This window comes from Nelumbo lutea, chromosome 5 (genome assembly GCF_056320005.1).
Source record: "Nelumbo lutea isolate HS-2025 chromosome 5, American lotus-T2T, whole genome shotgun sequence".
Lineage (NCBI taxonomy): Eukaryota > Viridiplantae > Streptophyta > Magnoliopsida > Proteales > Nelumbonaceae > Nelumbo > Nelumbo lutea.
The window spans coordinates 35,468,724-35,496,470 of record NC_142688.1 but is presented as its reverse complement, the minus strand read 5'-3'; the positions used below and the strand labels follow the sequence as shown (position 1 = coordinate 35,496,470).

At 37.8% G+C, this 27,747-nt stretch overlaps 2 protein-coding genes across 2 annotated transcripts; both read right to left on the bottom strand.

Annotated features, from left to right (window-relative positions):
- LOC148851669 (uncharacterized protein C57A10.07-like) lies at positions 1–19,409 on the bottom strand. The gene is made up of 4 exons (XM_088942415.1): positions 18,967–19,409; positions 18,110–18,845; positions 1,306–1,430; positions 1–591 (listed from the first exon to the last, which is right to left on the bottom strand). Exons 2-4 carry the CDS (start codon positions 18,699–18,701, stop codon positions 271–273), a joined length of 1,038 nt encoding a protein of 345 aa, XP_088798541.1. The 5' UTR covers positions 18,702–18,845; positions 18,967–19,409; the 3' UTR covers positions 1–270.
- Positions 19,410–20,898: 1,489 nt separating this feature from the next.
- On the bottom strand, positions 20,899–27,310 carry LOC148851668 (glycolipid transfer protein 3-like). Its single transcript, XM_088947722.1, has 6 exons — positions 26,846–27,310; positions 26,382–26,437; positions 25,561–25,691; positions 22,138–22,273; positions 21,216–21,359; positions 20,899–21,130 (listed from the first exon to the last, which is right to left on the bottom strand). The coding sequence occupies exons 1-6, from the start codon at positions 27,003–27,005 to the stop codon at positions 21,095–21,097; spliced, it is 663 nt and encodes a 220-aa protein (XP_088803848.1). The 5' UTR covers positions 27,006–27,310; the 3' UTR covers positions 20,899–21,094.
- Between the last annotated feature and the right edge of the window lie 437 nt (positions 27,311–27,747).

Sequence of the window (27,747 nt, the reverse complement as noted above, 5' to 3'; positions counted from 1 at the left end):
TTCAAAGGATCAATGATGTTATATATTGATGGTAAGTTTGTTTCAATAACAAGGACGAGCTCAAATTTCCTCAGCCATAATCTCTCTGCAACAAGCAGCTCAGTAAGAAACTTCATCTGCTTTGTCCTCCTATAGTATTAGTAGATGGAAAAGAGAAGAAAGATGGAGAAACTGAGTGCTTATTATCTTTAAAGCCTATGTGGTGTAATGGTTAGGATGCCTTTCCCATCTTATGGATCAATGGGAGAGAGAAAAAGGTTAATGTTACATTTATTGAGCCCAAGGAAGGGTTCCTGGATAAGGAGCTACACCACAGTATCTGAATAATCCTTCTAGCTCAGGACATCCATTAGGGTAAGGGATTGATCGATGGAACGGATCACGCCTGAGTTTCTTAAGGCGAAGAGAACCCAAACAGCCATATGGATCTTCCTGGAACTGAGCCCTTGCCATTGCTTCACCTTTGACTGCTGCCTCCTTTGATGTTGATGAAGTTGGGGTTCCAGAAAAGAAGAACCTTTCCTCTGGAAACCCAATTGCAAATCTGTGTAGGTGAGCAAACCTCTGTTCCTTGAAATCATAACTCACGACCTGATTTCCAAATGCAAATAAAAATCAGAACTCATAAAAAAGTGAAAGTTGGGATTTCTTGACAAGACTGAGCTTCAGCAAAATTTTGGGAATGGAAGCAAAAACTGAATTTCCAAATTTTAGGTAAAAAAATAGAGTTACAACTTGACTGAGATTGTACGATTTTTAACTGCAAGGCTCAGTATATCTCTGTGGAGAACCAATGTGGTTGTTCTACTCCTTCCTTACCTAATACGTACTAGTGAAAAACTTTCTTTATATTTTAAAGATACTTCATTAATTTGATAAAAAAAAAATAGTTGGTCCAAACAAGGATGGGACACTTGTTTTATTTTCATTGAGACTTTAAAGCAGGTAAATTTATTTTTGATTAAGCAATTATGGACACAACGCCCTTAAATTCAATATCTTACAAATTTGTAGCATTCTCAGGAACTTCAGTTAAGGATAAAAAATAAACAAATGCCATTAATTTCACCAGGACATAGTAAATACTATAGTAGGTCTATTAACCATGAATATTAACAGTATGTGTATGTCTAGCCAGACAAAAGAGCACCAAAATCATTCAAATCCTCTATGTTGTTAGAATGCTACTACCAGCACATGCCACTCTTGTCCATTCTTTAAGTAGGCCACCTTTCTAGACAGAATCAAATGAAGAATATAGAAATAAAGGCCAAAAGCCTCTACCAAACAGAATGGGGGGCTTACAGTAATGTTATGTGGATATACACCAGTAAGTTCCCGGAACCTGCACACACTAAATAGAAGGTTCTCAAAACTGTCCCTTGCATGCTCTTCTGTCAGTGACCTCCATCTTACATCTTTTTGCTTGCCTAAAACATACAAACAATCAAATCAGATATCAAAAACTATATATTTTACCAAAGCCAAAATAGTTTCAAAGACGAAGTTAGATATTCACATTGGAGATTTCTTTAAACAGGTAGAAGGTTCAAGCTACATTTCAAACCTCCAAATTTTTTAATTCATTGTCATTTTTATTGTAGAGCTATACAACGCAGAGATAGCAAGAAAATTATATGTGAAGAATATACATTAAAGCCCTCCTAAACACAAAAATTAAACCAGAAAATAATCTGTTCCATTGATCCTAAGCTTTTCCAATTGAGTCCAGTGAAGGCTTTAAGAACTCCAATCCATCAGATAAGACGTAATTGCACCCTGCTGATAATTGCCCTTGTTGCAGACAACTTTGATTTAAAGATCCTACTATTTCTTTCCCTCCAAATGGACCAGCAGAGGGCAAAGGGAAGAACCATTCACCTTCCAAAATGATATTAATCCCTGGAGATCCTTTTGGATAACCTACGGATGACCAAAATAGAGTGGGTCCAAATTTCATATATGGTCTTGCAATGAATCAAGATCTACTTGACAGATTCTTCCTTGTCACCACATAGGCAACACATGTTCATCCATTTATTTGCAAGATGGTCAATGGAGAAGATCCTGTCCCAAGTTGCAGCATTCTTTTCCCTTTTTTGTTTGATGAACTTTCCTAAATTTACAAATCTATTTTGTCACTCTAATCCATTTTTTCATTAAGAACAATAAAAGGGTTAATGAGGCATAAGCCTCTCCACCTTATATCTGGAATTCTTGGTGTCTTAACCTAAAAAATGACTGGCTTCCATATTTGAATGCAGAATATGAAAATGATAAAGTTGAGGTACAGCCAAAGTTAATATTATACAGAAGAGCACCAAACAGGTTTCCATAAAGGTTTAACATGTACACATAAATGTTTCACAGTTTATTCAAAAAAGTTCAGGTATTAACAAACATCCAATGAGGTATTAATGATTTGAACAACTATGTCCAATATCCTAATGGTAACTCTGAGGATTCACAGGCATACATGATTTACATGGAGTCATTTACCTTCTTGTAGAGTTCCTGAAAGTAAGATGTTGGCAGTTTCATGTTTTCAACAAAATGGTATTAAAACAGAGGAAATGATTTGAGAGTTCTTTAGGGACAAAACCATTCCGTATGCACTATATAGCCATCAACATATATGAAGAACAATCAGAAATCACAATACATGCAACAATGAGTAGTTGTGTCGTGTGTTCATGCACAATTCCTCAAAACTGTTGCAAAATAATGGAACCTACAAGTGGCACACTGTTCAAGCACAAGACATCAGAAATTGTTGAATCATGCCATTTGAGTTACAACTTGCAAAGATCCAATTTTAGCTTAAACAATCTTCAAATAGATTGTCAAAAGAAAATAATCAGCTCTATGGTGGATGGAAAAACTGCCATAGACTAATTAACAGGTTTGAATTCAAATTAGTTGGTCACAGACTAATTAACCACTCATAAAGAAGAAACACAAAAATCATAAACATATACTTCTGCTTATGCAGCACAAACTCCAATCAAGAATTGTGAATAAGGAGAGTGACTGTTTTGGATAAAGAATTAAAGATGTTGATAAATGAAGAAATATGGAAGCTTAATATTGAAAAACTGTTGTTAAACAGATCCTAAAAGTAAAACAAGCTACTAATGTACAGTATACATAGATTAAGATAAGATGTGCTTAGAAAAATACAGTCGGGATCTGCTTCAAACAATGGCATGTAAAATGGGCTATGTAACCAATCACAAGTGAACACACCAGTGTTTCGTACACATGAGACCCACATGTGGTATGGGCCCATGTGGATCTCATGTTTACTGAACACTAGCCTGTTCACTAGTGATTGGTTACATAGCCCGTTTTAGACATCAGTGTTTGCAGCAGGTCCGGAGTTGGCAAATTCTTAAAAGTGGGTGTGAGATAGCTAGAGATCCTATGCTTCCAGCATATAGTACTGTATAATAACATGTTTAGTACCAGTGACATAATCTAACCCAGAATGCAACATGTGGTGAATAGACAAACTAGATCTTCAACAGTCTCAAAATATGAAATTATATAGGTCTCATGTTAATGGCAATTGCTTGGTGCAATGGTAAAATCTCAGACTGATAAGTGTGAGAATATGGATTTGAGTCTAAGAGTATCCACTTTGGGCAATGGAAAATGAAGACAAAAAGAAAAAAAAATCCAAGGTTTAGTTCCATGTCCATTCTACCTGTCTCCAAACCCAAGAGAGCCAGGACAATCATTGGCATAATGGCCCTTTTAGATTATATAGGTCTCAAGGTTGAAATGGGATCTTTCTCAGTTATTTGGGAGGCTATTGTCAATCTTTTTTTATCAGTAATGAGATCAGACTTTATTAATAAACCAACAAGGTGTAATTCAAATTACACAGCAATTTGAAACAATTTTTACCCCTTGGCTAGTCAACAGACAAGCTCCCCATTACACACAACTGCATTCCCTAAACAGCAGGACTACAATGCATCATTTCCCCACTATGCCATTTCTGGCCAATTCACCTTCTACTAAGTAAACATATCTTTGAACCTACCTGAAAAAGAAATTTGATCTAGACATGAATGACCTCAACTCTTCTCTAATGTAATATTATAATGTCTAAGGAACTAAGGTCCCCTCTTTGTTCATTCATCATCCTATTACCAATTTGGAATCTCCCTCCAAATCATTGGAGAATGCACGCCAAAGATCTACCAAATTGTAAACCTAGTAGTAAAGAAAGAATCTCTGCCTGACAGAAGTTTAGTACCCATGGGTCCTATGTAGACCAGTGGTTCTTTCATGATTTTTAAAAGCATTCCCCGACCTTGGACAGGCCTTAATTGCCTAAAAAGAACTAGTTGAAGTTTGATTTCAATAGGACTATATAAGGTCAAAGCCAATGTAGGTTCTTTCTCAATATCAAAGTATTTGCATCCACAAAATCTATGAAATTAATTTAATCTTACTAACATCATTCGGTCATTCCACCACAAAAACAAGTTTGCAAACAACCAACCAATTTTGTAGTAAGAGAAAAGTAAATCTTAAATATAATTTTTGTATTGGTAAAGGTTGAATGAAATTTGTCTTGGTTGCAAGCCAAGCTTTGCTAATAATCCTTGCAAAACAAGCTTTGGTAAAATCAGGAGTTTTTTTTTCCTTATCTCAAAGCTGTTTCCATCCATAAAACCACTCAAGTCACAGAAATATGACTAACACAGTGATTTAAAAAGTGCAGCTTAGGCATGCCTAGGCACACAGGTGAGGCACATTTCAAGGTATGTCCCTCACTTGAACCCAAGAATAGCCCCTTAGAAAAGATGCACTGTTAGTATGCTTAGGTGTGCACTTGCTTGCTTCACTTGCCAGTGCTTCAAGAACCTCCTTTTTTGCAAGTATTGTTTTCTCATCCTTGTTAATATGAAACATTCTTCAACAAAATCACAAGGGGCCTTTATGGAGCCCAATCATGTGCGCCAAAATCACAGGTTAAAAATTTGGGACCATCACTTTGCCTCAAGGGGTCTTTATGGAGCTGAAGGACCAATCTCATGGAATTAGGAATGCAAAATGTTTAAAATCAAATTGGCTACCTGAAGTAATGGAATTGGGAGAGAACTAAATAGATTAAAAGTTTCATATGCTTGAAATGTTGAGCGCTTGAATATGTCTTATATGTTATGTTTGACTTCATTTCTAAATTTTCACTTTGAATATTTTCTATGTTGTGCTTATGTATTTTAATTTGAGCTAATCAGATTTTTTAAAACATTTAGTTTCTTTTGAAACTTAAGTTTGCATTTTTTTAATTAATTATTATCTTTTTATTTTTTGGAAATTTTTAAAAATGTTGTGCCTTGCTTTGAAAAGGTGCGCACTTAACCTTGCACCTTGTGCCTCAGGTGCAAAGGACCCTTGCACTTTTAAAACACTTCCAGTCATGGAGAGACACTAAAAATTTTAAATCTGTCCTTCAAAGTGTTGAGACTAGATACTTATATCCTCTTCTTGCTTAGGCTCCATTTGGAAGGAGTACAAATACAAATACGTAGAGTGCAAAACTTTGTATTTTGTATTATTTTATATCTATTTGTACTGTACATATTTGTATTTGTACTCCTTCCAAACTGAACCTTAGAACTTAGATGCTGGCTTAGACAATTTGATGGGATTTCTTTTGATGACATGAGAACGATTCTTCAGCCTTCTGCCAGCTGGGAGCCAGCCTATAAGGAGAACTACTCTCCATCCATCTTTTATGGCGACTACAGACTTCAGCTTGATGGAAGCTTTAGGGATAATCTGGATGCACATTGGTGGTGCTTTCCTCAAGGCCAATTGAAGTATTCTATGGCATTTTTCCCCACAAGTGACACTTGTTCCATTGAAGTTGAGATTAGAGCCCTCTGTTTGGAATCTGAATCACTAAAAGGTTATACCTTACAGCTATGTTTGGTTTGAAGGAAAAAGTAGGGAAGGGTAGGAAAACCTATACAAGGTTTGTAAAGGTTTCCCTACCTTTCTCTCTTCCTTTCCCTACTTTTTTCCTTCAAACCAAACACAACCTACTTTCTTAACGGTTCAAGGGAACTCCTCTAACACCATCAATTGGAAACAAATGCCGGGTAGTGTCCCATGATGCCTTTCTCACTTTGTGAATGTGTTATGAAAGAAACCAAAACAGACAAAAGAAAAGAGTGCAAACAAATAAGAATCTAAAAGACTTATGTGATTTCGGGATTTTATACATACATCCATAGGAGATCCCGGTGAAATTCACTGTGCTCAATTCAAAAACATACAGCTCTAGTGGTCAAAGTAGCTTATATATATATGGATCAAAAAAGAATTAGAGAAGAGAGGAGAAGAAGAAGAGAGAAGAGAATATTAGAGTCCAAAAAATCTAGGCTGCCCACGCCAGTCCTTCTATTTATATGTTAGGGCATCCATACAATAATAATAAAGGAAAAGACAAGAGTTCCCTTGCAGCACATAACCAAGATTACATCATTCCCCCTCAAGTTGGGGCATAGATATCAATCATCCCCAACTTGTCACAAAGATTATAGTGCCGCATGGAGTTTAATCCTTTGGCAAGGATGTCTGCAAGTAGTGTTTTAAAAGGCATGGGAGGCGTACGCCTTGGAGAGGCACGTCTCTAGGCGAGGCGCTCCCAAAACGCCCTGAGGTGTATGCTAGAGGCGCTGACACCTCTGAGGCATACGCCTCATGCGCTTTTTACATGAGTCGTGCTAGAGGTATACGCCTCATGCATCTCATGCACATCTTATATAAAAAGACAAAAAAAAAAGAAAAAAGAAAAAAAGGAAAGGAAAAGAAAGGGAAGGGAAAGAAAAAGAAAGAGAAGAAAAAAAAAAGAGAAAAGGAAAGGGAAAGGGGAAGGGAAAAAAAGATAAGGGGAAAGAAAGTGATTTGCTCCATGTTTTCCAAATAGGAGCCCTGTCCTAGGGAACTTCTTCAGGTATCTAAGAACTTTACTTGCTGCCTCTAAGTGTATGGCCCTGGGAGCATGCATGAACTAAGGACTCCCACTGCATACGCAATGTCAGGTCTTGTCATAGATAGGTAGAAAAGTCTGCCCACCAATGTTTGATATTGGTTTGTGTCTTCTACGGTCTTATCGTTGCAGTCCCCAAGCATGTGGTTTACATCTATAGGAGTGTCAATAGGTTTTGCTCTAGCTTCTACATATCTTTCAAGAGATCTAGGATATATTTCCTCTAGGAGATGAAGATACTGTGATTAGAATGGGCAACTTCAATCCCAAGGAAATAACACAAAGGCCCCAAATCCTTCACTTCAAATTGAGTGGCCAAGAATCTCTTCAATCTCTGCATCTTTGGATCCCAATCACTGGTGATAATAATATCATCGACATATACAATCAAGGCTGCCATTCTTCCTTGTTCTCTCTTCACAAAGAGTATGTGATCAGACTAGCACTACTTAAAACCCATCTGTTGGACTGCCTTGTGGAACCTACTAAACCAGGCCCTTAGAGACTATTTTAGGCCATATAGAGGTTTCTTCAATTTGCAGCCTTTCTGCTCATTTCCGTTAGCACAAAAACCTGGAGGTTGGGTCATGTACACTTCTTCTTCTAAGCCACCATTCAGAAAGACATTTTTAATGTCCAGTTGATGAAGCTCCCAATCTAGATTTGTTGCTAAAGCGAGGAATACCCGAATAGAATTCATTTTTGCTATAGGGGCAAAGGTTTCCGCATAATCAACTCCATACACCTGTGAAAAACCTTTTGTAACTAGTCAAGCCTTGTACCTCTCCATTGTGCCATCTACCTTATGTTTCACACAAAATACCCATTTGTACCCTACAGATTCCTTTCCCTCAAGAAGATCTACGAACTCCTACGTGCCATTTTTGTGAAGGGCATTGATTTCCTCCTTCATTGCATCTGTCAACTCAGGAACAAGTAAAGCTTCTGCAACACTCTTAGGAAGGGAAACACTGTCAATAGTAGAGAGGAAAGAATGGAAAGAGGGTGAAATATTCTCAAAGGATAAGGAATGACCCATCGGGTGGTGTGTGGTGCATGATCTGACACCCTTCCTCTTAGCAATAAGAAGATCCAAATCACAATTAGAAGTGTCAATATCAATGGGTTCAGGTATATCAATTGGAACGATAGTACCTGGATGTGGTGATGGATTCAACCCCTAAGCGTCCGATGGCATAGGTTGCACAACTTCAGGATGCTTTGTGTTTATTGAACTTTGTTGACCCCGGCCTTGACTTTTGTACCACTATCTACGAAAGACCCAAAATGGAGGAGGGTCAGGAGGAGAGGGCAATAAAACCTATTTCTGTTTCTCCTTGCTTGAATTCTCCTCCTGAGGAGAAGCAAGAAAGAAAGGCACATCTTCAAAGGAGACATCCATGGATACAAAGTACTTTCTAGAAATGGGGTCAAAGCAACAATAACCCTTTTGGTAGAGGGGGTATCCAAGGAAAACACAAATAGTGGCTTTGGGATCTAGATTACCACGGGTAGGAGACAAATCATGAACAAAACACTTACACCCAAAGGCACATAAAGGGATAGGAAACAATGGAGACATAGGAAAGATGAGTTGATGAGGGGACATGTACTCCAAGAGACAAGATGGCATCCGATTGATAAGAAAAGCCGCAGTCATGATAGCATCCACCTAGAACCTTTTGGGAACATTCATGTGTATCAGTTACCCCCGAGCAACCTCTAGAAGATGACGATTCTTTCTCTTTGCAACCCCATTCTATTGAGGGGCTCTAGCACAAGAACTACGATGAAGAGAACCACAAGTTTCAAAAAATTCTATCAGGTCACCATGAAAATACTCTTTGGCATTGTTTGATTGGAAATTTTGAATCTCAGTTTGAAATTGTGTGTATACCATACGTTGAAAAGCTTTCACAAGTTTAGGAACTTCTTCCCGAGAGTGCATAGGGTACACCCACGTATATCGAGAGAAGTTAGATGTAAATCAGTCCTCTAATATCAAGATTAAACTTAGTGATTAGCAAAATAGAACAGGTCTGAATGACTGTATAAGAGAGGAAGATGGCGAAGAGAAGAGGTAAGAGAAGAAGAAGTCGAATCAATCACCCTTCTCCTCTAACCCTATTTTATTAATCTCTAAAAAATTGATGATGACAAGTATACCCTTAAGTGGGTGGCCAACTTGGTAGTTACATAAAGAAAATAAAATAAGAACAAATAACAGGCCCATTAAGTGAGGCCCATCAACATAAAATAAAAGATAAAATAAAGGATATCACACGAAAGGCTGTTAGGGCCCATTCGGCCTAGTCTCTTTACACTCCCCCTCAAGCTGAGCATAGATGTCAATCATGCCCAACTTGCTTATATAGTGTGTCAATTTCTTCCTAGGAACTCCCTTGGTCAAGATATCAACTAGTTGCTCTTCTGATGTGATAAATGGTAAACAAACTTCTCCTGAAGAGACTCTTTCCCTTATGAAATGCCTATCAATCTCAATGTGCTTAGTTCTGTCATGTTGAACATGATTATTTATGTGCAATGTTGATAGTAGCTTAGTTGTCACAATAGAGCATCATTGGTTTCTCGTAGTCCACCCCCAATTCCTCTAGAAGGGATCGTAGCCATAGTAATTCTGACACACCATGAGCCATTTCCCTGTATTCTGCTTCAGCTAAGGATCTAGCAACTACTGATTGTTTCTTACTCCTCCAAGACACAATATTCCCAGCAACCAGAGCACAATAATCAGAGGTGGACCTTCTATCATCAATACATCCTGCCCAATCTGCATCAGTAAAGGCTTCCAGCTTCATGTGACCATTCTTAGCAAATAGAATACCCTTCCCTGGAGTACATTTCAAGTAGCATAGAACCCTTTCTACAGCAGCTAGATGAGTATCTCTGGGAGAATGCATAAACTGACTAATAACACTGACTGCATAGGAAATATCTGGCCGAGTCATGCAAAGGTATAACAGCTTCCCAAGCAGTCTCTGAAACACTCCCTTATCAGACAAAAGTTCACCATCTGTGGCAGAAAGCTTATGATTAGGATCAATGGGAGTGGAGATGGGTTTAGCTCTAAGTTTACCAGTTTCAGCAAGAAGATCAAGGACATATTTGCGCCGAGATATGAATATACCATCCTTAGATCGAGCAACTTCAATGCCCAGGAAATACCGAAGATCTCCCAAATCTTTGATTTCAAATTCAGAGTTGAGAAATGCTTTTAGTTTACTAGCCTCTTCAATGTCATTACCCGTGACCACAATATCATTAACATAAACAATCAAGAAGGTCACCAGAGAGTCATTTCTCTTCAAGAACAGTGTATGATCAGATTGTGTTTGAATGTAGCCAAAAGAGACAAGAGCAGCCCGAAATCTCTCAAACCAAGCCCAAGGAGATTGTTTGAGACTATAAATAGATTTGTGTAGTTTACACACCTTGCATTTCATTTCTTTCCCATACACTCCTGGAGGTAGAGTCATATAGACCTCTTCATGCAGTTCTCCATTCAAGAAGGCATTTTTAACATCAAACTGGTGTAGGGGCCAGTCAAAAGTAGTTGCTAGAGAAAGTAAAACCTTGACTGAAGTCATCTTAGCTATAGGAGCAAATGTCTCAAGATAGTCAATGCCATACATTTGGGTGTAACCCTTAGCAACCAACTGAGCCTTAAACCTCTCAACAAAGCCATCAGAGTGATATTTAATAGTAAACACACATTTACAACCCACAGGTTCCTTCTCTTCCGGCAAGTCCACAATATCCCAGGTATGATTCTTATGCAATGCATCAAGTTCGGTCATCATAGCTTCCTTCCATTCAGCTTGAGATAAAGCTTCCGGTACAGACCCGACTATCACATGGGAAGAAACAGAGGCAAGAAAAGAGTAGTAGGAAGGGGAGAGAAGGCTGTAAGATAAGTGTTTAGAGATACAATGGGCTGTACACTTCCGCTTGCCCTTGCGAAGAGCAATAGGAAGGTCAAGGTCTGGAACAATCTAAAATGGGTCAGTGGAGGGCTGACCTGTTTCCTCAGGAATGATGGGAGTGGTAAGATGCTCTTCTAAAGGAGTGGAAACAACCTGCACATGTCTGAATCTCTGTCTTTGGTACCACCTTTGGAGAGCAGGAGCAGAAGCAGGAGGAGGAGCAAGGACATCAGGGGTAAGTCCAATGGAAGAGGTGGACACCCCATGACTGGACACACAAGGGATGGGAAGAGGAACAGCTGGAGACATAGCAAAGTACTCATCAGATTTCTCCCCCTCAGGAGGAATACTAAAGAAGGGAGTCAACTCTGCAAAGGCGACATCCCGAGATACAAAATTGGTGCCACGAACTGGATCAAAATAGCAATAACCCTTCTCTGTGGAAGCATATCCCAGAAACACGCACTTATGAGCCTTAGGTTCAAACTTGTGCCTTTGGTGACTATGAATATGCACATAGCAAGTACACCCAAACACACGGAGAGGAAGAGAAAAGGGATCCTCATCCGGGAAGAGAAGACCAAAAGGGGTTTTAAAGCCAAGGACCCGGGAGGGCATACGGTTGATCAGAAAGGTAGCAGTAAGAACAACATCTCCCCAAAACTTTATAGGAACATGGGATGCAAATAAGAAGGATCTGGCAACCTCAACCACATGCCTATTCTTTCTTTCCACCACCCCGTTTTGTTGTGGAGTGTAGAAACAAGAACTTTGATGAATAACCCCAAAAGTTTCAAGATAGGTGGAGAGGGTTCTCTCTAAATACTCCTTAGCATTGTTAAAGCGGAATATTTTGATATGGGTATTAAACTGGGTGAGGATGAGTTCATGAAAATTTTTCACAATAACTGGTACTTCATCCCTGGATTTCATGAGATAAATTCAAGTGTAACGTGAATAATCATCAATAAAAAGGATAAAGTACCTGTAACCCCCCATGGTTGGAATGTGATATGGCCCCCACACATCAGAGTGAACAATATGGAAAGGAGAAAATGATCTTTTATTGCTAATTGAATATGAATGTCTACAATGCTTTGCCAGCTCACATGATTCACAATGAAGACTCGATAAAGACACTCCTTTAAACATATCTGGGAACAGATGACTCAAAGCAGAAAAGGACAAGTGACCAAACCGAAAATGACATAATAAAATTTTGTTAACAGACTCTGACACGACTGACTCTAAGGCAACTCCATGAGGTGGTCCCAAAACTTGAACTGGTGTGTCCAGCGGGTATATTCTGTTCGCTTCATGGCCACTCCCAATCATCCTCTAAGACTGCAGGTTCTGAAAAACACAATGAGTGGGAAAGAAAGTTATGCTGCAATTCATTGACTTTGTTAAGCTACTAACAGATAAGAGGTTTCTGTTAAGCTTAGGGACATGAAGAACAGAAGATAAGAACAAGGTGTTAGAGGTATTTATATCACCTTTACCAAAGATGGGGGCAAGGGACCCATCGGCAAGGGATATTTTCTCTTTCCCAGAGAGGAGGTGATATGATCAAAACAGGTTAGATAGGCTGGTCATATGGTCTGATGCACCGGAATCAATAATCCAAGGGATTTTATGATTACCTGAAGCTGAAGCATGATTCGCAGAAGCACGAGTACCTGAGTGAGCAAAAGCCGATGAAGATGATGTACTGTTGGAAGGGTGAGTTGAAGAAACCGTAGCTTCCAGGTGATTTAGGAGCCTCCCATACTTCTCAAAATCCAGCTTATTGCAGCCAACTGCTCAATAGTTGATTTTTCTTCGCTTTCCTTACTTCCCCCTTCAGGCACTGTAGCAGCATTAGCAGTCTTGGATTTTCCCACCTGACTGCCCTTCTTAGGGTTGTTATTGTTCTTAAACCTATTAGAAAGAAGTTCAGGATGAAGCGTCCAGTAGGTGTCTTTTGTATGTCGTGGTTTCTTGCAATATTCACACATCTACTCTCTTTTCTCAGTAGGGCCCTTTGGTTTCATTCCTGCATGTGCAAAATGTTCTGTAGATGGACTTTGCAACTGCACCTGCCGCCTACTCTCCTCACTACTTATCATAGCATATGCCTGTGAAAGAGTAACTCAAACACCCTATTTCTCTCCATTAGCTTTCTATACATTTCAGCATCCTTTTTACTCTCCCATACCACTGTCTCCATAACATCAATTTCCTACCATAGGGATTTTAGTATAGAGTAGTAGATTGCCACACTCTTCTCCCCCTGTCTCAGGTTCTTCACATCACTTTTCAATTTGTATGCTCTAGCTACATTCAGTTTCTGTGAATAGGTCTCAGTTACACTGTCCCATATCTCCTTAGCCAAAGACATCCAGAGATAGTACTGGCTTATATGGGGTTGCATAGAGTTGACTAACCATCCTATAACAGTATAGTTCTCTTGCATCCATCTTTCAAATTCAGGGTCTGTCTCTTCGGGTTTCACCTTGCTGCCTATGAGATACCCGAGTTTTCCTCTACTACAAATATAGATTTTTATAGACTGCGCCCAAGCAAGATAGTTCGTCCCATCTAGCTTAATTGTGGTAACACCATTTAAAACGAAATCTATTGAATCAGGTCCAGAAACTGGCACTTGCTTGAACTCACTTCCGTATGCCTCCATTAATCAAACGGAAATCAAAGAACAGAAAATTTTGTCTATGTAAACTTACTTGAAGTCAAAACAGAACTTGGGTGCTTGAAAAACTAGGGTTTTGCTCCGTCCAGCACATGGGAGGAAGAGAGAAGACACTGCCGCACCTACCAGACTAACCCAAAAACTCTTCCAAACCCTGAACCGCCTTCCTTTAGCAGTCACAAGACACCTTCCAAGCACAGAGCGCCACACCCAAGCTTCACCTTTCCTGGTAACCTCGAAAATCTCTAGTCGGCTAGGGTTTTGGGCAACAGCAAAACAACATCACTTCTTGGCAAAATCTGGCCAGAACTAAACTCTCCAAACCCTTCTACCAACTAGGCAAGTGATTCTCTATACCATGGAGAACCTATCTCTCCATACACTCTCTTGATTTTAGAGTGTACAGGAACAAAGAAAAAGGAAGAGGAATTGAACCTGCTTTGATACCAAGATGTAAATCAGTCCTCTAATATCAAGATTAAACTTAGTGATTAGCAGAATAGAACAGGTCTGAATAATTGTATAAGAGAGGAAGATGGCGAAGAGAAGAGGTAAGAGAAGAAGAAGTCGAATCAATCACCCTTCTCCTTTAACCCTATTTTATTAATCTCTAAAAATTGATGATGACAAGTATACCCTTAAGTGGGCGGCCAACTTGGTAGTTACATAAAGAAAATAAAATAAGAACAAAAAACATGCCCATTAATTGAAGCCCATCAACATAAAATAAAAGATAAAATAAAGGATATCATACGAAAGGCTGTTAGGGCCCATTCGGCCCAGTCTCTTTACAAAGTTGTCAATGAAAGATATGAAATATTTGTAGCCATTCTCCGTTGGAATATTTACAAGTCCCCAAACATCAGAATACATAATGGAAAGAGGTACTTCTGATCTTTTATTACATAAAGGATATGAAGTTTTACAATGCTTGCTTAGATGACACACTTGACACTAAAATCATTAACTAACACTGACTTAAACAATTTTGGAAACAAGTACTTCAAAGACTTAAAGGACATATGACCCAAACAAAGTAACCTGACTCTTATTTGACTGACTCAAAGATATTAAGGCCGCAAGACCAACTTTATTCTCCAACACATAGAAACCATTCACAATGTTCCCTTTATTAATCGTCCTCCTAGAAGCCAAATCCTGACAGACACAAGATTGAGGAGAAAAGGTTACTGAGCAGTTCAAAGAGTGTGTAATGATGCTAATAGATAGCAAATTAATAGGCAACTTTGGAACATGTAAAACATTTGACAGAGGTATGCCAAATGGCAAAGATATAGATCCTCGACCAGCAATGGAGGAGAAGGATCCATCAGCTAACATCACTATATCTTTGCTAGAAAGAAGGGTGTATGATTGAAAAAATATTGACCTACCAGTCATGTGATTGGAAGCACCAGAATCAACAATCCATGAAGATTCGGAGGCATCAATAGACACATGGAATGCAAAAGCTAAGTTACCTAAGGAAGAAGCATAAGAGATTGAAGGATTGGGTTCAGAATCTGCTTGTGTGAGAGCCCTACCATATTGTTCCAAATGGTCATGGAAGGCACTGATAATATTTTCCTTGAGATCAGAACTAGGGGGCAATCTTGGGAGCTCACAATAGTACATCCACTCTGTGGCTCATGAGAGGCCAAGTTAGCCAAGGTGAACTTCTGATTTGGTTTCTTGTTCTGTTCTTGTATTGGTTTCTTACTTAGGTCTTGTGCCCACTTCGGCTTTCCATGCAATTCCCAACACGTCTCCCATGTGTGTTGGGATTTCTGACAATGAGTGTACCACAGTCTATCCTTATCATCAACCCTTTTTTGACCAGATCCCTTTCTTGCTGAATTGGCATTACCTCTTACGGCTAAAGCAATAGTCTCCCCCTCGGGAGATTCATGGCAGATTTTCTACTTTCCTCGGATTGAACTAGTGCATACACCTCTTGGACAAAAGGAAGATCCTTGCTGCCCAAAATTTGAACTCGAATGGGTTTTCATACATGGGATTAAGCCCCTGCAAAAAAGCAACACTTGCTGCTGTGAAACTAACTATTTGTAAGCTTTGGCATCCTTCACACTCTCCCAATCAATGTTTTGATAGTAATCTAACTCTTTCTAGATAGATGTGAGGGTAGAATAGTAGGTGGATAAGCTTCATTTCCCTTGTTTACATGCTGCAAACTTGGCTTGCAATTGATAGATTCTAGCATAGTGTCTATGCACGGGAGTAAGTTGGTCTTGCTTGTTCCCATATTTCCTTGGCTATCTCAGCCCACATAAAATTCTGCTTAACTGATGGTAGCATAATAGTCAAAAGCCATGACATAATTATGTAGTTCTCCTGGTCCCACTTATCATATTCAGCAGTACCAGCCCTAGTCTCCTTCACTTTTCCATTGATATTCCCTGCCTTTCCTCGGGCTGTGATGTACAGCTGCATCTCCTTAGACCATGCCAAATAATTTCTGCCATCTAAAGGAGTAATAGTTGTTGGAAAGCTCATAGAGTCTGGACTATTGTTCATTCCTCCTTGATTAAATGAGGTTCCAGAAGCTGCAGAGTCATCAGAGGCCATAACAAAGGCTATCAGAAGTTTCAGACCTACAACCCTTCTCCCGCAGTCCACACACTCAAAAAACACACAGCCCTCATTATAAGATTAAAACAAACTATAATCACAATAACACAGCACCTACTGTCACAGATTCACAGGTCTAACCAACCTCCCAAAGGGTAGTTTAAGCCACACATAACATCTACAGCTCTTCTGATGCACCTTTCCATCTGAACCAGGTCACACATGACCTACACAGGTTCTTCACCCACACAGATTTGGATCACCGACCCACAGAAGCAATTAAACAGGCCTACACCATTCGGCTAGGGCAGATTTTATTATGTTCTTGGTAACAGTACCAAAGAACCAATAATAAGAACACTTCAGTCTATGTTTCTGATGAGTTCGACTGACTTTTGGCAGTTACAGTCCAGAGAAGAATGGAAGAGAAGAAGAAAAAACAACCACCCACCGACCTCTAAGAAAACCTCAGTCAATGTCAATCATCTGCTGATCTCTGAGAGTGTTTTTTCCAAGTTTCTGTTTAAAGATGACAGAACAGGGTCCACCAAACAGTTCTCAGGGCAAGGTCGAACTTGTCTTCCTCATTCCCAGTCCAGGTATGCAATTGGTAAAGGCTTCGATCAGACAAGAATCCTTTTACAGAGCACTGTCCTGCTCTGATACCATGATTTCGATCAGAAAAGTAGAGAAGAGAGGAGAAGAAGAAGAGAGAAGAGAAGATTGGAGCCCAAAAAATCTAGGCTAGTGGCGCCAGTCCTTCTATTTATATGTTAGGGTGTCCATACAATAATAATAAAAAAGGAAAAGACAAAAATGCCCTTGCAGCAGATAACCAAGATTACATCGATATATATATATATATATGTTCTGATTCTTTCTCTTCAATAAAAAAAAAGTAGCCTTTATATTATTAGTTTTCTTAAGGTTTCCCAGTTCAGTTACAACTGGGAAATAAGCAAGGTAAAGCATATATCAAGAATGCCCCTGTATGGATGACTGTTGTTCTTGTTTGTAAGTTGTCCATTTAATACAAGATACCCTTTGTCAGAATGAAATAGAGAACATCTAATGGCATTATCTCATCATCTGCTCAAATCAGATGGATTTAATCAGAATGAATTTACATTCCAAGCTTGCAACTAGTGCTTTTCAACGCAGACATAGGAGTGGTGTAAAAAGTGTTCATTCTGGTTCATAATATCCAGACCAAGCCTAATTTGAAAAACCATTCCTAGAAAGTATAAAAGTATAAACACATGGATTGAATTTTGAATTGATTTGCTGCCAGGAGCTTGCATAATTAGGATTAAAAATAACTTGCTAGAACCAAATAGCTTCAGTTTGTCTGGGTGAACCATTCAATAACATATAAGGAACTAGTTTAACTGGTTTTTACTTTGTTAGACTGAGCTCTTCACTGAATACTAATCAGTGATCACACAAATCTAGCATACATTTTTATTATTGTTTTGCTGATGTATTAGCAAAACAAGGCACGGGTAGAGACAATCTCTTTTGGGCTCAGCTGTAAACTGTAAGAATGTTGGGCGCTGGGTGGGGAGAGGGGGAGTTAAGAGATCTTACGTCCCCTTTCTTATATTCATTGTTTGTACACTTTCCTGATTCTAAATGAAATTTCACAGTTATTGATAAAAAAAATGCATGACTTACAACACCTACTAGAGAACCACAAAAATGGAACAAAAAATAACCACCGTTTTGTAAGAAAAATGAGCAGAACTAAATCCAAGATGAATTATTGAAACTGGATAATTCGACTGTTCATTGATGTTGTAGTCAAGATGAATTATTTCAGAACAAAAAAAGCAACAAGAAAATTGGTTCTGAGGTCAAAAATAAATTACTCACCAAACCAGCCCTTCGATTCGGCCACAGCCCAATAACTCTGTGCTTCACTACGAGGACCAGCATCTTTCCGAGTCTCTCCACCACTAAATAAAAGCAGAGCTCCTTCATCTTTGGCCGCAATCTCAACTCCCTCCTTTATATGATCCAGGAAAGTAGCAGCTTGGCCTGGATTCTTCTGATAAGATTCCAGGTACCATGAATCCTCCTGATCAGCCTTCCCACAACTGCTACTCGTATAGACTGAATGGCCAGCAACCATTACGAGATTTTGAAGCTTTGAAAAGGGATATGATTCAAATCTCATATCAAACTTCCTTGGAGCATTCACGATTCGGTACCGGCTCTCATACACGGACAGAATGATCAAAACGGTCACCCCAAATGACAGTGAAAGAAAGAATACCACAAGTGGATGCAACTTGTAATAGTACTGAAGGCTACTGCCAATCGATTTAAACATTTTCATTCGATCTGATAGAGAACTCTTTTGTTTTCGGATTTTTCGGGCGATTCCGGATTCTAAATCGAAGTCCCCTCTTGGGTAAGCAGGGAAGGACCTGGGACTCCCTGGCCCAAATGATTGGGTATTCATTATAGCATTGAATCTATTCTATATTGTCACCGAAAACGGAGGAACCAAGCAATACCCAGACGAGATTTTAGGGAGAAAGTGCGAATGACTAACGGATTTCTTCTGCTTCGGGAATATTAAAATCTCTTCAGAAATGCTAGAAAACTGACAAAATAAGTACACCCAGATGTGAATTCTGCTAGAAAAATGAAAAACAATACAATTTCTGATTCTTCTACATAAAATTGAGCCTATGTTTGATGAGAATGGAACAATGACGTCTTACCCAGATTAGAATTTGAAGGGGTGAAATAGCCTAGATAATGGTGAGCTTCTTAATATCCGCAGCGAGAAAAAAAATGGTGAAATTCAATGTGAAACGATCATCATTACACATACAACTCATCGACCATCTATGCACGTTAAAACCTGGAACCAACAAAGAATTTATCTCTGCCCTTGCAAAGAAGTCTCAGAAGTTTCTTGCCTTCTTGGCTATGGGCTTTTGACTTTGGGGGGAGTGTTGGTCGAGTTTTCTGGGCTGGGAACTCGGAGGGACGAACATCGGAGACTAATGCCAGAAAAAGTAGAAATTCCGAAGTACCCCAACAGTTTAGTAGTATCTCTAGAAGCGGTAACATTTCGTCTGGTAATTATAAGATCATCCCAACGGTTTGTGAACCAAACTAGTGAAACTACCAAGTCAATAAAACTAGAAAGAAGATTCCAATAGAATGATTTCCCTAGAAAGACCTATAATCTTCATTGTGGATTCTAATTTATCCAATCACTTCCCAAGCTAAAAGATTCCAATCCAACAGCTTTAACCTTAGACAATCTTATTTGTTTTGTCAAATAACTACCCAGTATCTAGTACCCACCCTATTCCGGTACTCAGTTCAAGAATCCAGATTCTCTGCATCTCCTTCCAAAATGATGGAATGAAGACCCAAATCCTTCAGATAATTGCAAACCTTATCTTCAAAGCTTCAGCTTCAGCTTCCAAATGTTCTCGCTTATACCAAGAACAATAGTTGCTTACCCCCCCCCCCCACCCAAAAAAAAAAAAAAAAAACTAAGATAAATAGTTGAATTGAATGCAAAAGCAAATTAGCCCCCTAGGTTGCTAAACTCTTGAATTATAAAAACAAGGGTAACCAAACTTACGAACTCTTTCTCATGGAATTTAAATAAAGAAATTATTAAAAATGTATTGAAATTGTGTTCAACATTTTTTTAGGAAGATGTACACGATTTTGTGAGTATATGAAAGTATGACAGTGCAATTACACCTACTTCTTTTCAAATCCAGGGGATTGATCCTATTGAAGCCTGACCACAGAGCATCTTTTCTTAGTAAATTATACAGTGACTATCTTGGTATTTTGGGGAATCCGAGTCAGAGTTTCATCACTGGTTCCTTCTTCCTAGAAATTCTGCCGAACTTCTCCAAGTCTCAGCCTCTTTACCTAGATGTCATTGTACATAGAACCCAATATATCTGGCAATGCTGGTTTAGTAGCAGCACTAGTTGTAAGTCATGATGCTTCTCAGGGTTTTTTCATTCATATGGTAATGAAGGAAGCACTTGTATGATATGAATGAAATTTTTGAGAAGATTCTTTAGATCCTTGGAATAATAATACAGCTCCTTCAGGGCAGCACAATCTGCTTAGTTCAAATTTTTGAAGAAAAGGTAACTTGATCTCTATGGGATAGGCTTTGAGGATAATACCACTTCTTTCTTGTAAATTTCTTTATCCAAATGATAAAAGGAAACACAGAAAAGAAACCCAACAATAAAGGAGATCAAATTTCAGATTTAAACTTGGCTAAGCTAAACTTCCATTGTTGGATTCAGAGCAACCTGTGAATTTCATTTTTATAAAATCATTCCTCTTAGCAGTTTGATATACAGGAGCAAATACTACAATCAGATTAGCAATAAAAAAGTGATTAGCATACTATTTAAATCAAATTAGTATTATTATTGTTATTATTGTTGTTGTCGTCATCATTGTCATCATCATCTTTTCCTTCAGATATTGTTTGCTAGGAAATGAACTTGAATTCAGCATTGTTCCCCAATTGGTCAATAGGTGTTTTATTTTTGTTCTTTACAGTAAGCTGGAATTCTCTGAAACCTCAAAGTTGAAACCATGAGAACATTGAACTGATTTTCTTAAGATTGTCTTTTTTGCCTCACAAGAGTATGGGGTTATATCTGAACTCTCTTTAATACATGTATTATTTACAAACTTCAGTTTACACATAACTGATAAAACTGTATCTGTACATATTTACATAAAGAAAAGACAAGATTGAACGAAAACTCAAACAGTAAGCAATTAAGTTTGTACAAAGCAAACTATGTCAGACAAAAATGAAGTTGCTCCCATGTTTATGTTCTCTCCTTAGTTGGCCTTTAACTTGTCCAAGCGAAAAGTCCTCTGCAAATTAGAAAAGCCAAAAGGTCAAAAAGGCAGGTATGATAATTTCTTCTTCAAATAACCAATAGTACATGTTTTGGCTCACCAGAATGGAGTGGATATCATCTAGAAGAGACAGAAGTAATGGAACCAATTGTTGTATTTCCTCTTTTAACATGTCGTAGTCTTCGTCTTCGATCATGAGCAGTTTAATGAAGGTTTTGTTATCAGGGATCAACTTGAGAGCTACCTAAAAATATCATGTTTGTTAGTTGAGAAAGACAATTGAAGAACCAAGGGTTTAGTATAGATGTATCACCATAATGCCATGTTATGCCAGTTGCCTAAAGCTGGGGAGTGAAGTAGTAACATGGTTGCATCAAATTGTGCTTGAATCTCTATAGAAATGCTTCTAATGCTATTGACAAGAACACATTTGGTAATCTTTCAAAGAAATGCTTCTATTGATTTTTCCCAAGGAGCAGAAAAAAAAAATCTTCTCCCAAACAGAAAAACACTGAAAAAGCATCTTTGAAGCCAAATGATATATAAAAATTTGTTTTGTGTCTTGTATTTGGGTCAAGTAATCTGGTCATTTTTCATTTGACAATGTGAACTCTCCCTTGCCATTTTCACCAAGACTGTTTGTTTGCAGTGCAATTTCATCTGTACTAGTACAAATGCATGTGAGTGCAAATGACAAGAATACAAGTTTTAATTCACATTTGCTTTAGGTTTTATTTCATCTCCTCCACAAACGAGGCAAAGTAGAATGCTAGAAGATATAACAAAATTAGGGCAGAGTCTGGATTAAATTCAATTTCAGTCTAAAGCTTTTGAGCCAGTGCAAATAAAATTTTACTGCAAACTAATAAGACCCAGAAGTTCATTAATCTGATGTAAATTTGAAAAAAAAAAGGTATTTGATAAAAACCAAAATGACATATTAGAGGGGATGTGGAGGGGAAGAACTAGACTCCCTCAAATTTCTACCAAAAGAGAAAAAAGACTGTCAAGTTATATATTACCTTATATGCAGCTGAAGAAATCCATCCATGCCATGGTTTCAATGAAACATTATATGCGTCCTCCACCACTTGCTCAAGATTTTGTCCAACATCTTTTGCTAACTTCTCTAACAAATTTACTGTGAAATCCAAAGACCTATGCAGAGAGGTTTGTAATTACTGATATGTCAGATAATTGGGTTAGGCTAAAATATGCTACCTTACATGAAAATATCCAACATCTTTGCATGTCTGTGTCAAAAACCTCTGGTTGAATTTTGAAATGATCAAATCTTTGTTTACAATTAATCACAATTAAGTGGTTGGATTGATGGGAGTAGTGGGTCCATAAAACCAAAAGACATGGATAATAGGGATAATCTGGTCCAATCCTTAAAGTGATATATCACAAAATTAAAACTTGAATTTTCATAATATAACCTTAATAATAAAAAAGATAGTAAAATAATAAATTATTTATATGTTAATAAATCAAGTGTTTTTAAGTAAAATCAATAACAAACATACTCAAAATCAGCTTACATGGCATAAAGAGATGTTTTATGAGAGAAAGGTGTTGAATGCACGAGGGTCTGTATACTGTTTTATTAGAAAATGGCTCTTTTTTTGGCAACAATTCTGCCACATAAGCTATTTTTTGGGAAGTAGCATTAGTTTTATTTGGTACCAGTATTATATAACCATTTTCAGCACTAGTCTACATTATCAAATACCCAAGATGATGCCACATCATTGGACCGGCAGCAATGAAAACATCAAATTTGACAATTCTTCATATCACACTTTTCTGATTTCCAACTTTCTAATATATGGTTTGGAGTAATGTTTTTTTCTGGAATAACAGTGTCAAATAAAAAGTTGTTTTCTGAAGCACTGTTTTTTCTGACATGGCATCGATGTGATGCCATTTTCTCAAAAAAAGTCATCGATACCAAACACCACTTTCAAAAATCACCAATTTCTGAATAAGCGGCAAAGAAAAATCATCATAGATGCCAAACATCACCTAGGGACAATTGCATCGAAGGATTTTATGGCTGACTTAAAGACTGAAATCAGAAAAAGAGAGTCCTAAAAGCGTAGAATCCATTTCGTTTGTTTGCCCCCAGGTGGGTCGCCCCGATCAGAGGTGAAACTTCAAACTTTGGCAGACGTATCTCATCTGTTACTTTTTTTTTTTTTTTAATTTTTTGAGAAGAGAATTGGTAAAAGCAAAAATCATGCAGACATCCCCAAAACATAGCATCCAGCTGCATATTACTCTATGAATCGAAGATTTTTTTCCCGTATACAAGTACAGGAAAAGATATTCCTAATATACAGCCAAATGCCATATTCTCAGTCTCAGGGTGTGCATGCGATTTTTTGTTTCTAAGGAGATCTGGGCTTGAATTCTTCTCGATAACATTGTCAAAGTGTCAAGTGTCAACAATAAATACCTCGTTTCTGAGTCCGAATTTGAAAGCAAATATTATTAAAACGTATTTGAATCTTAAAAAATTAGATCCATTTAATACGATTGGATGTGGAATCCAATAAAGATCCAAGTCTGTATAAACTATCCATATATATTTATATGAAATTAACATATATTCATTAATAAAATCGGGTTGAATATCACATCTAAAAGTTCAATGTGCTCAAATCTGATGGTAGCTATTTTTAATTTATTTTGTTAATTATTAATAATATAAATTAAAATTATTTTTATCAATTGTTATTTAATTTATTAATGGTATAAATATCCGAATATGGTAGAAGTCTAATTAAAATCTGACAAATGCATGTGCAGATCACCATTTTTTTTTCACGGGCACTGCATAGCACTTTTCAACAACAAACTAATAAATCTTTTCTAGAATCGGTGGTAGCTGGTACGGGTGTCAACGGACCGGTTCAATTTGGATGGATTGGACCGATAAAAAAGATATAGTGGTTCATTCGTAAAAATTTATATTAGATTTGGTTGGATTAAGTCAATATCTGGTTCATTGATATAAGATAAGCATATAGGTGTAAATGGATCAGGTTTGGGTTGAAACCAATCTAAATTAAAATGAATTTGAGCAAATTAGACGATCTGAACATTGAATTGGACCAGTCCAAAATGGTCCAAATTATTCATTGAATTGAATTGGACCTGGTCCATTTGTAATGGACACATTGGAGTGGATCGGGTTGAACCAAATCCAGTCCAATTGACACCCCTAGTAGCGGGTAGTGAAACTCGAACTCGAGTCTTTGTAGAAACAACCCAGATTATGTATAACTTAGCCACCACTTAGTTGACAGACCACCATTTCTTTAATCTATTTACTTTCCTTTCCACTATATATATATATTCTCTCCTCTCTTGCACCCTTGAAGGTGCCACTCAACTAGCAAGACATAACTCGAACCCATATATAAATAGCATGGGTTCAAACCTTAGATAGATAGAGAGAGAGATCCCAATCACATCCGTTTACAACCCTATTTTCTAGTTCTAGCACTAATTGGACCATGCACCTCGCTAGTAAGGTTAGCTGCAACTTGGGCCGGGTTGGCCAGAACCTAATCCTAAGGTTATGTTTGGTTTGAAGGAAAATGTAGGAAAAGAAGGGAAACATAGGGAAATTCATACTAGGTTTGTAAAGGTTTTCCCTACATTTCCCTTCCTTTCCCTACTTTTTCCTTTAAACCAAACACAGCCTAAGAGTTGGGTTGATGTTCAGGTTAGGGTTGAAATTCATTAATCTGATTTGACTTTGGGTTGGGTTAGGGTTAAACCCTTGGTCAACCCAACCCAACTCGAACCCTATGGTATATATACATTGATTTGTTTAGATGTATGATAGTTGTATAACCCCCACTACATGCTAGTATGTCTTTCTTTTAAGATAATCACTTCACTTAATCCTAAATTAAAAGACTAAAACCTTAATAATATATTTTATGTTTTTTGAATATTTTATTTTTCATCTCTTCTCTAATATTTGCTGCTCATAAAAGATCTATAATAAGTCATAACTCATAATAAAATATAATCATTTTAAACATTTATTTTTTTCAAATTTTATATCAAAAGAACCATCAAAAACATCAACAAACAAATACTAATAAAATATATGATTAATATATATATATATATATATATATATTGAAAATTGAGTTAAAATTTGAAATTAAATAGCTTTATAAGATTTTAAAGGATAGAAAGAAAGTTGAATTGAATTAAAATTGAAGGAATTGACTTAGGGTTAGAGTTGAGCTAAGGTTTGCCTCAACCCTACCTAATCCGGCCGACTTGCAGCCCTACTCGCTAGACAGCATCTTTTTGGCTTTTTCAACCAATCCATTTTTAATGGTCATTTTCATTTTATTATTAATTGTCCGTACTTTTTAAAAAGAGGAAATTAATTAATTAATTAATATTAATTTTACCTGGTCAGCCAAACCAAGGCTCTTGCACAGCTGGTGGGCTTTTTCGCAACCCCCTCTCCAGCCTCTTTCTTCAAAATCTCAATTAAGTTTGAATAAATCGATGGATCCAATTCGTAAATCTTCTCAAGTCTCTGTCGGAAATATAATTAACTAATTAATTAATAATCAATAACAGATCAACAGTTAGAATGTTAGATAATTAACTTCGTAGTAGAAAAGAAAGAGAGAAAAGAGACAAAAGCCACGCCTAAACCAGGAATCTCCTCAATAATGAATTCGTATGACAAGGGACAACTTGCTCAAGATGACACTTCAACCCTTGCGAGATTGAAAAGGATAGGTGCAAAACGGGTATAATTTTCGCAAAATAAAGCGGTATTTTCGTCATGCAGTGAAAGTCAGACAGCGCCACGTCGTGTGGTCCGCGCGTGACTTGCCCGTGCATTGAGTATGCTTTTTGATTTTTGAGTAAATTGCTGAAACCTCCTTCCAGTTTATTAATTGCAATCATCTTTCCTAATTTTTTGATATAGTTGTAACTAAACCCTCTTTCATAAAATCTTATCAAAATGTCTAAAATACCTATAAAGGAATTATTCGGACCGGTTTCTATGCGAGAAAAAAAAAAGTCATTTTCATGCCGCGTTTTAGAAGATTCTACTTTTCAGGTGAGATGATTACTATTATTAAACCGTAGGGGAGGTTTCTGAAATAGTTAGAAACTTCAGGGAATTTTCAGCAATTTACTCCTTTTTTTTCTTTCTTTCTTCCTCGCTTAGAATTTAGATGGATCGGAGAAGAATTTCAACTGAGAAATTTACCTGGATGTTCTGATGGATGTCTTGTCTCAAAACCACCATTGTTGGTCCAATCTTATCTGCACGTGAGGAGAGATCATAACCACAAGTTAGGGGATGTGCTGTATCTATATATCTAGTGGTATATAGAGACATACCACTCTCACTTAATCGTTCATCTGGTGATTGTTTTGGAAGAAAAAACATTGTATTCTTGGTTTGAAAAGGAAGAATAGAAGATGACGAGTATAAGACTATATGAGAAATAAGACAGGGATTTCATTACAGTTGCTTGGTAGGAGGAAAACTGGGGGAGACCCATTTCAGATTTCATAGCAGTAACCAGTTGGATCATAGAGGAGAAAATGAAACTTTCGGGGAAAGATTCATTGCAAGTTCGGTGGTATCATTCCTTTCTAAATGACTCAATTCGTCAAGTGATTGTGTGTGTAAGGAGAGAGAGAGAGAGAGAGAGAGAGAGAGCTAACCAAGTATTTGAATAAGCAGGTTGCAGGTATAGAGAAATGGCTTCGTTGGAAGATAGGCAACATTAGGATCAACACCAGGCTTGACCTTGACGACCATAGAAAGCTCCTCGATGGCGGATCTTATCTCCGACCCCTTCTCCATTTCTCTTCTCCTTTTCATTTGATTTCCACTACTTCCTCACTCTTCTTCTGTTAGCTTAAGAGAGAGAGAGAGAGAGAATCTATTTACATCGAAATGGCATCTCTAGTTTGGTTGCCGGTTTTGTTAGACCCCACCTTGCAACCCCTCCTCCACACGCCACAACCCCTTTTACCACACTGGTATTTAAATCTTGGGGAGGAGATGGCTTCTCTGCACCGAACTCGATCCTTTCCTTGTATATTTTTCTAACAGATGATAGACACTGATTGTGACCTGATATTTGACCTGGAGCTTATCATCTATCCTCTTAGAGTTGATAAATTAATATCTTATTAGGGGAAAAATGGTTTATAGGGTTTATTATTGGTAAGGGGCGAGGAGTGACAGAGGATCCAACCCGGTTCAATTCTGAAGCCACTCGGTCCAAATCCGGTTAACTCCTTCCCCAACCCTACCTGATCCGATAACAAAATTGGGCCCAAATTATGGCAAGAGACAAAACTTCACTATCGGCGTGTATATCATTAGGGTCGTGGTGGTAAATCTTCCCCTCCACTCAAGTGATCTAAAGTCTAAACGGTTGGATGGAAATGATTCAAGGTTTGCACTTATGCATTAATTGTATCAGTAGAGATGAATTTGCAGTGCAAGCTATAAGAATTTTTGTAGTGTATTATGCCAAATAGATGCCATCAATTTTAGTGTAGGCCAAATATAATATTCTTTGACATTTAGAATTACTTAAGGCATGGTCTCCACG